Source organism: Medicago sativa, chromosome 5 (assembly GCF_051527215.1).
Source record: "Medicago sativa cultivar Bolivia chromosome 5, Bolivia_mono, whole genome shotgun sequence".
NCBI classification, from domain to species: Eukaryota; Viridiplantae; Streptophyta; class Magnoliopsida; order Fabales; family Fabaceae; genus Medicago; species Medicago sativa.
The window spans coordinates 32,771,005-32,784,016 of NC_140753.1; the positions used below are offsets into that span (position 1 = coordinate 32,771,005).

The 13,012-nt window shown below is 33.3% G+C and overlaps 2 protein-coding genes across 4 annotated transcripts; one reads left to right on the forward strand and one right to left on the reverse strand.

Annotated features, from left to right (window-relative positions):
* LOC146921864 (uncharacterized) lies at positions 1 to 2,366 on the reverse strand. Its single transcript, XM_085710799.1, has 4 exons — positions 2,306 to 2,366; positions 849 to 1,778; positions 438 to 593; positions 1 to 237 (listed from the first exon to the last, which is right to left on the reverse strand). The coding sequence occupies exons 2-4, from the start codon at positions 1,670 to 1,672 to the stop codon at positions 60 to 62; spliced, it is 1,158 nt and encodes a 385-aa protein (XP_085566925.1). The 5' UTR covers positions 1,673 to 1,778; positions 2,306 to 2,366; the 3' UTR covers positions 1 to 59.
* Positions 2,367 to 5,581: 3,215 nt separating this feature from the next.
* EMB1006 (Pentatricopeptide repeat (PPR) superfamily protein) lies at positions 5,582 to 11,918 on the forward strand. Of its 3 annotated transcripts, none has more exons than XR_015012259.1 (3): positions 5,582 to 6,409; positions 7,215 to 8,553; positions 9,512 to 11,918. XR_015012259.1 is itself a non-coding variant. In XM_085715117.1 (2 exons), exons 1-2 carry the CDS (start codon positions 5,628 to 5,630, stop codon positions 8,500 to 8,502), a joined length of 2,070 nt encoding a protein of 689 aa, XP_085571243.1. In that variant the 5' UTR covers positions 5,582 to 5,627; the 3' UTR covers positions 8,503 to 8,991. The 3 variants fall into 3 exon arrangements, 1 of the variants encoding a protein (XP_085571243.1); XR_015012260.1 differs by having other exon boundaries at positions 10,715 to 11,918; XM_085715117.1 differs by lacking the exon at positions 9,512 to 11,918 and having other exon boundaries at positions 7,215 to 8,991.
* The last annotated feature ends 1,094 nt before the right edge of the window (positions 11,919 to 13,012 follow it).

The following is a 13,012-nucleotide window of genomic DNA, read 5'->3' on the forward strand; positions in this document are numbered from 1 at the left end:
TAAAGAAGATAGCAACTATATATAAATTTTGGCATCTGAATTTTGTAAAACTCAATCCCTTAACAACAACATTTGCACTTTATACAAGAAAGCTTACATGTACAAGAAGGACAAGAAAAACAATTGAACCAATTGCAACAATTACAACAATTGGAACAAAAATCACATTCTTCTTGTTGAGAGTGTTGTCTAGAAATATCTTGCTTCATATAACTATTCCCATCTGTTTCTGTCAAACTGAAACAATTCCAAACAAATTCAAATCAATGTGCTTGTATAGTTTTAAAATTCAAAGCACTTTGAGATTTCATGACAAATATAACCTCTTACAGTTTGTGCAAAAATGGATCAAATAATAAGTACATACTTATGATAAAAGAATTTCCAACTTGTTTTATGACTAAATATGAAACATACTTAAAAACAAGAAAACATACATGGGGAAGGACCGATCACTGTTGCAACAACCGCAGAACAACCAGGCACATGAACAATTACAGCTTGGCCATGTGTGGCAGCATGTCGACCGTTTATAGTGGCAGAATGCCCAACTACAATTACAACAGTCCCACCATCGCCGTGAACGCTTCTTTCTGCAATGCACAATGAGGATATAAGCTTAGATAATTTAAATTTATATACGAATGTTCTTCAAAGTTACCATACTCGGAAGATAATGAACATATATGTTTCTCTATAGCGTAGTTGCAAAGATCTTATCATTAAGATACATAAGCCTTTGAGGCATGGATATATGCATAATTGCTTCATATTTATAACATTGTACTATTGACATGTAGGAATGTTAATGACTTGTTTCAAAAGGAACAAGAATAAAACAGACTTACAATGGGACAAAAGCGTGCCTGATGCTTCCACTTTGAAGGGAGGGAGTCGTAACACTTGACTTTGTAGACATGCTTCTTGCAGCTTGATGAAGAGTCCTTACATCATTTGGGCGTTCAATGAAATTCGGTTTGAACTTGAAAGATTCTTCTGATGTTTGCAGGCTCTCGATATCATCACTTTTTCGAGAACTTTCTACCTCCTCTATTGAAACTGATGGAATTCGGTCTAACATATTTAGCTCAACAGGTTTGGTCAATTCTGATGATTTGCGTGGTTCAGAGAACTTAAAGGCATCTCTGGAAAAACTATTCTGGCCTATATGAATGCTAAATAACGAGTCATTAGAAGCAATACTCCAGTCATTATTAGTATTTCTTTCAAAGATCGAAGACGGAATTCTGGCAGGATCATATCTTCCTGATCGATCCATCACTTGGATGGGAGGGCTTATGGTTGGTGACATAATCGTTTGGTTGTAGGCCACATTGTAAACTTGATATGTTGGAACTTGAAGGCTATTGTCAACCTCAGATTTGGCAGAGCTGTCACTACTAGAAGCATAATTTTTCTCAGATTTTGATGCTAGTTCAGATGCATCAGATGTGGTGAACTTCAATGCATCAAATATAACATCCGACGATGATTCTGAAGAAGAAGAAGAAGAACTTGATCTTCTACCTGATGAAGATAAGCTTTTGGTTCTATTGATATCTGTATCAAGGTAATTATTCTCACGACTTTCATATCCAGTGATGACATCTATTTGCCTTTCTGAATCACTACTGCTTTCACTTCCATCGGCGTTTGAATTATTAACTTCCATCGATAGTTTTTTGATATATTTTTATGTGCTTACCATTATGCTATGATCAAATGTTTCTGTGTACATTTGAACACTTGTAGCATCCTTTCTATTCCCTTCAATGACCCTGCATACATTTATTTTTGAATGCTTAGAACTATAGAAAAACAAGTAAGAAGCAAAATATTTATATATATCAAGGATTACTTACACATGAATAGAAAGCAAACAGGCAACAAGCTGCGCCGTTAGGGCCTTTTGGAATTGAAACAAAATGTGTTTCACAATTGTTAAAGCATACAAGTTACATAAATTATCAATGAAGAATAAACAAATTCCACATCAAATAAAACACTTGGATTAAACGAATTTCCAATATACATTTCAATTTCACCAATTCAAGAACAAAAAATCTCATCAATCAAATTGCCTGTCATAAATTTGAATATGTTCCATTTTAGATGGCCATTTAAATTTTGGTTTTGTCCCTAGTTCATATCTATTCCCAATACAATAACATGCATAGATCATTATTAAAAAAAATAACCAATGTCAAATACGATAAACCACATAAAAAACTCGAATTTATGACAAAATTTGAAAAATTGTAAAAACCCTATGATTTTAGAAGTAAAAAAGAAATCGTGAAGGTACCTGGAAAATGATCACATGACTGAGAAAACAACAAGTTTTGATTTGCAATTAAAAAAACAACAATTGATTGAATATGAAATTGAAATTGAAATTGAAATGGGTTGAGAAAACGATCGAAGCGACATGAGAAATTGTACGTTTTTGTGAAAAATTAGGTAACGAAAAGGGTTGCGACATTATAGGAAAATTTCAATTCCATGCTGTTTATAACTATTTCTACGTTTACCGCCATATCACTGACAGATTTCACTAACAACTAACCCCTAAAGCTGTCTTTCTTACCAATTTAGCATGGATCCTACTTATGTGACATTGTGACGAGAATGTCACGTATTGTCCAACCATGATCAGTGGCGGAGCTAAAAAAAAAGCTAGGGTGGACCATTAAAATTAACAGTTGAAAAATTGTTTAAAGTCTCGCAAAATAGACCTCTAATTGAATTATTTAAATTTTTCGGGTGGGCCACTACATCACTTTGCGGGAATTTGGATCAACCGAAACCGAAAAACCGACATAAAATTGTATAAAAGCTCGCAAAATAGACCTATAATTGAATTATTTAAATTTTTCGGGTGGGCCACTACATCACTTTGCGGGAATTTGGATCAACCGAAACCTAAAACCGACACAAAATTGTATAAAATCTCGTAAAATAGATCTATAATCGTTGATTTTTTAAATTTTGGGGGTGGGCCGTGGCCCACCTCAGCCCATGAAGGGCCCCGCCACTCATGATGTGTCATGAGATTTTTTTGTTTTGTTTTCTTTTTCCTCCTTTGTTTTGTTATTTTATTTTATTTAAAATGAAAAAGTCATGTGCAACATTTCGACAAAGTTTCGATTTATTATGATTTTTTAACTGAAACGCGTAAAATCACAATTGAAACTGCACTTAGGTGCAGCAAAGCCAGCTGTAGTTAACATCTGCCGGATATAACAGCGGTAGTTAGCTACCGCTACCGCTGGGGACAATTTAGTATTTTCCATGTGTTATTAGGAAGTTATTGATGTTAGAAAAGCAATTTTCATATAAAATTGCGGACTACATGCGAGGTGCAATGCATCAAATAACACACTCAAAGCTCATCTAGGATCTTGACATGATTTAACGATCGCCGTCTACTGACTTGAGCGTTGTTGGGTTTTTGCACATTCTCGTTTCGCGTGCAATAGTGGAAGGTAATCATCTACCATTGTGAACCACCACTTAAGCTGCTTCACACCTCATTCGACCGATATTTTTGTTTCTCTGGCAAGAACAACACATTAAAAACATGAGACAAGTCAACTATATGTTTAAGAAAATAACATCAACTTAAATTATCAAACTAGCATATGAACAATATTAGAGATAATTTTGTCCAAGTAATTGAAACTAGAGCTGGACTATCTCTTTTTATTCAACTAAACAAGTAAAATATCGTTCTTGTTTAAGTTGTTTTCACTTTTTCCGACAAACAACACCATTTTTTTAATTAATTTGTTGCATCATTTCTCTCTGTCTCTCTCACAAACACATTTTCTCCTCTTGTATTTTATCTCTCACTCTCACCTTCCATTTCTTCTCTTCTCACTATTTATTTTAAATAAAATATTAATCTTCTTCTTCTCTCTCTCTAACCTCATTTTTACTCTTTTTTTTTCATTTAATTTTTTCACTCACTTTTTTTCTATTTACACTGATACGTAACAATTATTTGGAACTGATACATAAAAAATAAAAAATAAATATTTGTCATCGATAAATATAAAAAAATAAGATCAAAATTTGTCACTAATACATAAAAGAAGGATAAATACTTGTCACTAGTAAATATAAAAAACACAAGATACATATTTTTCACCGACACTTATAAAACAAGAGACAAATAATTGTCATTGATAAATTTAGAACTTTTTGACAAATCATGAATTAAATATGATATTTTAATCACTAAAAATAGAAAAATTCATATTTATTTCAACCTTTGTTAAAAACATAAATAAGTTTTTGCAAGAGATATTTATATATTGTAATAAACATAACTGAAAAAATATTTCAAAATTTCAAACAATCAACGCGAGTCACATAAAAGCAGAGATCAAAAGTTGTGCTAAAAAATATTTGAGAGACCAAAAGATGCTCAAACTTTTTAGAGAAATTAAAAGCAATTAAATATTTATAGGGATAAAAATTATTTAAACCTAGCTTTAATAAAACAAGTTTGATGATTTAATAAGTTTGACGTGAAAGTGCATAATCACATCATTTATATCTTAATAATAATTTATAAAAAATTTCTGAAAAATTTATTATAAATTTTCTATTTAATATAATATTGATCTTAACTATCAAACAAAAGTTAGCTGTACATACGAATGTATTTATATTTTACAAGAATACATTTAGAAGGATAAAAAAATACAAGGATCAAAATTTAAATTTTACTATATTTATAAAGACAAAATGCATATTTTAGTCTTAAAAATCCTATGAGAAATGATAAGAACAAAATTTTTCGTACCGTCTCTCTAATATTCACTCTTCTGTTTGATGAAAGACTAACCACTTTAAGCGAAATCCGTTTTCAATCTACAACATCTATATGAATTTCATAAAAAAAATGGATACTAGAGAAAGTAGTAGGAAGAGATTTTCTCGCTCGAATCCAAATGCATATTTTGGTAAGATTTGAATATATTTTAAATCTCTATTTTTTTAATGTTGCTTTAACAAATTTCATTTTACAACCCCTCAAAAAAAAAAAAAAATCATTTTACAAATTTATCGTCTAAGCAAAGTAACAACAACACAACAAGATATAAGAGCATCTCCAATGGGGGGTCCTTACTTAACAAGGACCACTCCCCGTTAAGGACCCTCCATTGGAGGAAGAAAAATTGAGTCCCCGTTAAGGAACAGACAACTATATAAGGACCCTCTCTCTCTTGGGTAACTAACGGGTCCCACGTTTAAAAAAGTCATAAAATATGTACTACTTGGTCCCACTTGCATAAAGAAGTAATAAAATGTGTACTACTTGGTCCCACTTGTAAAAATGAGTAATAGATAAATCATTTTTGTTTAATATGTAAAGATAGTGGGACATATTTAAGTACTTTTCATTGGAGTCCTTATTAGTGTATTGTCATTGGAGTCTTCGAGTCCTTAATAGGTAATTTTATTAAAAATTTATAAATAAACAATGTGTTACGTGGAGTCCATTTAAAAAGTCCTTGTTAAGGAACTACCATTATGGATGCTCTTATGAACTGAACTTGGTGGTAACAAAGATGTTGAAAACAAATCCGAGAAGATAGAGAGAGCGGAGGAAGCAAAGAATGAGTCTGAGTCTCATTCACCATAAACTCCCAATTTCTTCTTACTTGAATCTTCAATCTTCAATTTCACCCAAAAAACCCTCTTTCCCAATTCACTCCAAAAACCCTTCTTCATCCCTTTCTCTAACTGCACCCCCCTCTTCTACTACTACCCCCATTTTTCTCCCACTTTTCGAACAACACGAACCAGAAGCAGAACAAACTGAAAAATCCAATGATGATCCAATCTACAAATTCTTCAAAACCCGCACTAAGGTTTCATCTCAAAACTCTTCAGAAGAAGGAAAATCGCTCCTTCGGAAGAATCGTCGCATAACGTGGCACCTTGCTTCACAAGACCTTGATGAAGAAGAAGAAGAAGATGAAGCTGAAATGGGTATGAATGATGAACAAATAGGGTCCCAAAAGAAAGAATCACCATTGCCTGAAGGTGTTGTTGGAGAAATTCTTCATCTTGCAAGGAATTTACCACAAAATTTGACTCTAGAGGAGGCTTTAGTAGAGTATGATAAAAGGGTCAGTGAGAAAGAGTGTTTAGAGGTTATGGAAATACTCTGGGAAGAACAACTTGTAGTGTGTTGTTTGTATTTGTTTCAGTGGATGAGGTCACAGGAACCATCACTTGTTACACCAAAGGTTTATACTGTGTTGTTTCCTTTGTTGGGAAGATCAAGGATGGGCGATACGTTGATGGTTTTGTATAGAAATTTACCGTCTACCAAGGAATTTAGAAATGTTTGTGTTTACAACGCTGCAATTTCAGGTCTTCTCTCTGATGGCAGGTAGTGGAAGCATTTCTCTTTTCTTAAATTATTAGTGTCGTGTTTGTGTTTGTATCTTTGCTTTAGGTACACAATCAATTTGGTTTGCTTGTTTTCTCGCTTGCTGATTTTGTTATACCTTGACTAGGAAGGTTAACATGAGAGAAAGGTTTATGTTAATCCTACGAACTCTGATCAATGTTGACATTTGGTGAAATATTGTTTCATTTTGGAAAATATTCTGATAGAATATAGGTCTCTAAATCTTTTAATTTGATACTAATTAGTCATTAACGTGTTGATAATTTGTCTTGGTCTTGGTTATATCAGGGATTGTAGTAAATAATACACGTCTTTTAATACAAATATAGTTTTCCCATTGTGGCAGATGGAGTTTCTTTTGTTTACCTGTTGATCATGTTTGTCTTTGGATTTGTTGGACAGTTTGTTATTTAGAATCCTATGAACAACTTTCAGCTTACCTAACTTGTGTTTTACTGTTCTGCTTTTGGCATCCAAACACAACGTTCATTAGCTACTTGTTAGTTCAAACAACCTCACAAGTAGCTAATGAACGTTGTGTTTGGATGCCAAAACCAGAACAGTAAAACACAAGTTACGAGTATTTCCTTTCTTTGAAGTCAATCTAACAAAAAATTTCCGGATCAAGACATGTATTTCCTTTCTTTGAAGTCAATTTAACAAAATTTCTTTCGTTTCTCCCTATTCTGACTGATATTCTTATATTTTTTAAGGAAGTTTTTTGCACCATAGATTTCCAGATATTACAAGAGTTAATTATTAATGTCTTCCTGGTTGTCTTTAGGTATGAGGATGCTTGGAAGGTTTACGAGTCAATGGAAACCGATGGTGTTCTTCCGGATCATGTGACATGCTCCATTATGATTATTGGTATGAGAAAACTTGGCCATAGTGCAAAAGATGCATGGCAATTTTTTGAGAAAATGAACCAAAAAGGAGTCAGATGGGGTGAAGAAGCCTTCGGTGCATTGATAAAGTCATTTTGTGTTGAAGGTCTGCTGAGTGAAGCTCTCATCATCCAATCCGAAATGGAGAAGAAAGGGATTTCTTCAAATGCAATTGTTTACAACACTCTGATGGATGCATATTGTAAATCCAATCGTGTAGAGGAGGCCGAAGGCCTTTTCGTTGAGATGAAAGCTAAAGGGATTAAACCAACCGCAGCTACATTCAACATTCTACTGTATGCATACAGCCGAAGAATGCAACCTAAGATCGTAGAGAGTCTGATGGCAGAAATGAAGGATTTTGGCTTGAAGCCAAATGCCAATTCATATACCTGTCTAATCAGTGCATATGGGAGGCAGAAAAAGATGAGCGACATGGCTGCAGACGCATTCTTGAAGATGAAGAAAGTTGGTATAAAACCCACTTCACATTCCTATACAGCAATGATCCATGCATATTCAGTTAGTGGTTGGCATGAGAAAGCTTATGCGGTATTTGAAAACATGATCAGAGAAGGTATCAAACCTTCAATAGAAACCTACACTACGTTACTGGATGCATTCAGACGTGCTGGTGACACCGAAACATTGATGAAAATATGGAAGCTGATGATGAGCGAGAAAGTTAAAGGAACACAGGTTACATTCAACATTCTTGTTGATGGCTTTGCCAAACAAGGTCTCTTCATGGAAGCAAGAGATGTAATCTCTGAATTTGGGAAGATCGGATTGCAACCAACAGTGATGACATATAATATGCTGATAAATGCATACGCGCGTGGAGGGCTAGACTCGAACATTCCGCAATTGCTGAAAGAGATGGAAGCTCTTAGACTAAGACCAGATTCTATAACATATTCAACTGTGATATATGCGTTTGTCCGCGTTCGAGACTTTAAGCGGGCGTTTTTTTATCACAAGGAGATGGTCAAGAGTGGGTATGTGATGGATATTAGTTCTTACCGGAAGCTTCGTGCGATTCTGGATATGAAAGTTGCAGACAAGAACAAGAGTGATAAGGTAGCCATGTATGGTATAATTAACAAAAAGATGGGATTTATGAAAAATAAAAGGAAAAAAGACGAGTTCTGGAAGTACAAGACAGGACGTCCAATAAAACCATAGTTCTGATGTTGATGTATATTAACAGCTAATGGTGCAATGCTGTTTAACAGTGTAAGTTCAATTTTGATCAAATTGAGCTTCTGCATTTTAACTTTGAACATTTTGTCATCATAGGCTGCTTTTTCAGTCAACAACATATGTCACTTATTTTCAGGTAGATGTGACTAGTTTGAAATTTTAAATGTATATGCACACATTGGGAGTGTTCATTACTTGATAAACAATGATAAACGAAACAAATTTATAAAGTTCACATGCTTAAAATCTCCACCCTTTTATCATAAAAGTCTGTCTGCTTAGGTTAATTGCAACCATGTGTTGTGTATCTGTTGACTGACAAACCAATGCTCTTCCTCCTATTGATGATGGGGTTGTTAGGATTTTGGTGTTTGGAGTATTGATGTTTGTTGTATGGTCGATGGTACGTCATATTAGGGAATTTGTACAAACAATTTATTACTAATATTGCAAGATCACTGTGAATTACCATTGCTGTTTGAACAATTTTCTTTATGCTTTTAGTTGTTCCTCTGTTTTCTTCCAAGAGTGAAATGCTATTATGATTTATGAATACCGATCCATATTAAATATATAGTGGCTGGCTTTTGAGCGTATACATGATTGATTTTAAACCTTCACAGATAACTTTAACCGACGTCTGACCGTTTTCTAGTTAGTTAGTTTATTGATTTGGTAGTTACAGGTAACTAATTAGCCGGTTAACTAAATGATGGATTTTAGGGTTTATTTTCATGTTTCTCTTCACTGCTTAGCTAAATTGGCCCTTTCTATGGCTAACAAAATTTGGATACATGATTACCCTGACTTAACTGCATCTTACTTTCTGCTGATAAACTTATAAATGGGTGGGGAAAAAGACTTTGCTTTATTTTTGTATATGAGATTAGGATTATGCAGACTGACTTTGGTTTCTAGTTTCTAGACTAGGATTATTGGTTAATACCCTTGTAATGTCCCCTATTGAATGTTTTCATTTCATATGCAACAGGTGTTGTTATGGGATATAAACTTGTGGTAAATCATTGAGAACTACTAGCTTGAAAATTTAATGGCAGTTAATCTTAATTTTCTTCTGCATATCTGGGTCAGGATAAGAGCAATTTTAATGACTACTGCAGTAGTTATTTCTAGATCAATTTGGTCGATCATCATTTTGGACATATAAAAATAAATTAGGTGTAAGTCATGCTATAAATAAATTTTGTATGTCATGACAGATACTATTGAGTTCACTTCTAAACAAATATATTTGGTTTAGCATGTGGTAATGGTCTCATTTAGATAAAAGATTCTTCAAAAAGACTGGCTTTACATATGTCAAGTATTGAGTTAATGACATCTGACTCGATTGACATACCTCTTAGACACCAAAAACCATATAGGATCAATGACATGCTTCAGGCATAGGGAAGTAACAACCTGTCGAGCATGGACAGTCAGTCCTATAAAAGTTCTCAATCCTTACTTTTAGTTATTCGCCATTTAATTTATTGCACCATCCTTTTGCTTGTCGCAAAATTCATAATTATCCTCGGTTAAACTCGTAATGTTCTTAGTTTTATGAGTTCAATCGTCATTTTGCAAAATAAAAAAATAATTTATTTATTTATTAAAAAAAAAGTTGGTTTATCTTCCAAACCTAACTAATTCCTTATATATTGTCATTTTACATATTTATCACTTTCAACTCTAACTAATTCTCTATATCGCCATTTTATAGGTTTATCACTTTCAAACTTAACATTTTCCTTGTATCAACTTTTTTGGCTTATGACTTACAAACCTAAAACTAATTCCATATATTTTGTAAATAAAATGTCAATTCATTTCATCTTTCTTATCCTTATTATCGATTCCCTTAATTCTAGTTCAATTAATTTTATTTTAGTTTATCATTTCCAAGCCTAAAACTAATTTATTATATTTTGTAAATAAAAAAATCAATTTGTTTTCTCTCATATCTAAAGTGCTTATATTGCATGCATGCTTGTATTCAATCGCGATTGCATACTGGTAATTGGTTTTTGACATTATGTATCTATGATTTCCATCAAGTTGTTAAATATTGCTTTACAAATAAGATTGCCTAATTACATTATTGTTATCCATTTATTGTTGTATCTCCCTTTTTGTTGGTGTCAAAGGGGGAGAAAGTGTTGTTTGTTTTTGTTTCTTTTATGCTTTGTTTCAGGGGGAGCTGTGTCCTATGCTTATACAAAAACGACTCAAGTTGACATCATCAGAAAGGGGGAGAATGAAAGTTGTCTCTATCTTTTGATTAAGTAGTAGTTTACGTTTAGAGAGATGTCATTAATTTTTGTACAGCACCCGTTCAATTTAGATCACATACTCTGCACAAGTGTGTTAGAAAGGTTGTGAAGTTTGGAGTTAATTTTTATGTTCAATTTGTTCAAAATCTAACTTTTGAGGTTGTGAAATTTGGAGTTAATTTTGTGTTTAATTTGTTCAAAATCTAACTTTTAGCGATTTGATTCGATTCATATTTCGCATTGCATATTTTGAATCGAATCATTCAAGCTCTCGGATGTTTGGTTCATGAAAATTTGTTCAAAATCAATTTTTTATTTTATTTTATTCGATTGATATATTGCATTGCATATTTTGAATCAAATCTTTCAAGCTCTCGGGTGTTTGGCTCATGAAAACTGCATTTGAATCGATTCAAATTATTTGAATAGATTCAAATCTGTTCTGAAAAGTTTTGATTCGATTCAGAGTTTCTCCGATTCTATTCAATCTTCATATGAATTTTTTTGAATCGATTCAAAGTTGCTCTGATTCTATTCAATCTTTATGCCAATTCAGATTTCATATTTTACACTACTGAATGTCTGAATCGATTCAAGGTTTTTCTGATTTGATTCCAATGTTATTTTGAGTCAAACTTACTCTTATCTCACTTACCTATATGTACTTCCATTCACTCATTATCTCATTCATATAATCAATTTGCAAAAACACTCTAAAGTCTTCAACCTCTCTTTCTAAAAACTTTTTTAGATTAAACCCTTTTTCTAAGAACTCTTGTAGGATTTGTGATCTAGATTGTTAGGGTGCTATAGGATAATTGTAAGTTTGATTTCTTTTAAGGATCTTGGTGGAGCATAAGGATCTAAAGGAAAAGAAGATACTTTTCACCTCCAAAGGGAATTGCGGGGGTTGTTTATCAAACATTCAAGGTTCAAGGGGTTGAAGCAGAGACATAGCAATAAAATTTCTTAGAGTAGAAGATCGAAGGATTGCAAATTTGAATGAGTGATTTGAAATATAACTATAGTATAGGTGGTTTAGCTTTAACAGAAGTACCTTGTGCAGAATTATTGTGTTTAAATTCTAGTGAATAAAATTAAATATTGTTTGAGTTCAGTGTTTCATCAGGTGCTCCATTTTATTATATCCATATATACCAGAAAGTCAGTTTTAATTGCTAACAAACAAGTGATAATATAACATAAAAGAAATCAGGGAGAAAATTATGCGCACACAAACAAGTCGATTCAATTACGTCGTAGAAGCAATTCAAGAGTAAAAATATGTAAACACAACAAGCTTAAATAATTTGCAAGCATCCTCGGAGTTGCATGAAATGCAAATAAGTGAAAGGTCAAGTGACACAATCGATCAATATTTTGGTAAAGAAATTGACGAAAACACCAAGCATACATCCGATAACTATTAATAATCAGATAACGACAGCTTACATGCTGATGAGATCGTAGCACAAGAGAACAAGTCTTCTAAAAATTGGGGGCTCTCAATTGGATTTGAGAAACTAGCATGCTGGATATTCATATCCTGTAAAAATCTCGCATTCTGCAGAATAAATGCTACAAATCGAAAATCGGCTTCCACGGCTTTATAGTCTGTAATTTGACATGTTGTTAGATGAGAGGAGACACATTCAGGAACATGGTATGGGTATTTGCAATCCTCCTTGGTTGTTGACGAATCCGTCTGACAATCAAAGTCAGATCGTTGAAGATATGTAGTTTTAATAACAACTATCTTAAATGACATTAGTTGCCATGAGAATATTTGACTTAGTGTATCAAAATTAAACTCATATAATATTGATGATAAAAGTAGCATACCCCGAATATACATAAAAAATGGACATTATAAACTGCTCTGAACGGAACCTCAAATAAACGGATATTGGCTTTGATCAAGTTCGGTAAGGGTTTAAAATATCCTCCTGGAGTAACACCGGTTGTTGCTTCAACATGTCAAATATTTAAATCCTCCAACATGGGACACCCAGAGATAAGCTTCGTTAAATCCTCCGTATCTTCAAATTGAAAAGGACACAGATTGAGGATTTTGTAGCTAAGGAAGATGCACATAACAATGAAATATAGTGGCCGGCCACACGAAGATCTATCAAATTCAGAACCACAAGTGTTTCGCAACAGAAAATGGTAGACGCCAAAGGGACGTTTAATAAGATAGAGGTCACACGAAGATCCTT

Bases quoted from the DNA above. Each gene is read 5' to 3' on its own strand.
- LOC146921864 (XM_085710799.1), bottom strand. From the start codon at position 1,672: ATGGAAGTTAATAATTCAAACGCCGATGGAAGTGAAAGCAGTAGTGAT. The intron at 594-848 runs GTAAGTCTGTTT...TGTGCATTGCAG, and splicing joins AGGCACGCTTTTGTCCCATT to AAAGAAGCGTTCACGGCGAT. The intron at 238-437 runs GTATGTTTTCTT...GAATTGTTTCAG, and splicing joins AGTGATCGGTCCTTCCCCAT to TTTGACAGAAACAGATGGGA.
- EMB1006 (XM_085715117.1), top strand. From the start codon at position 5,628: ATGAGTCTGAGTCTCATTCACCATAAACTCCCAATTTCTTCTTACTTG. The intron at 6,410-7,214 runs GTAGTGGAAGCA...GGTTGTCTTTAG, and splicing joins GGTCTTCTCTCTGATGGCAG to GTATGAGGATGCTTGGAAGG.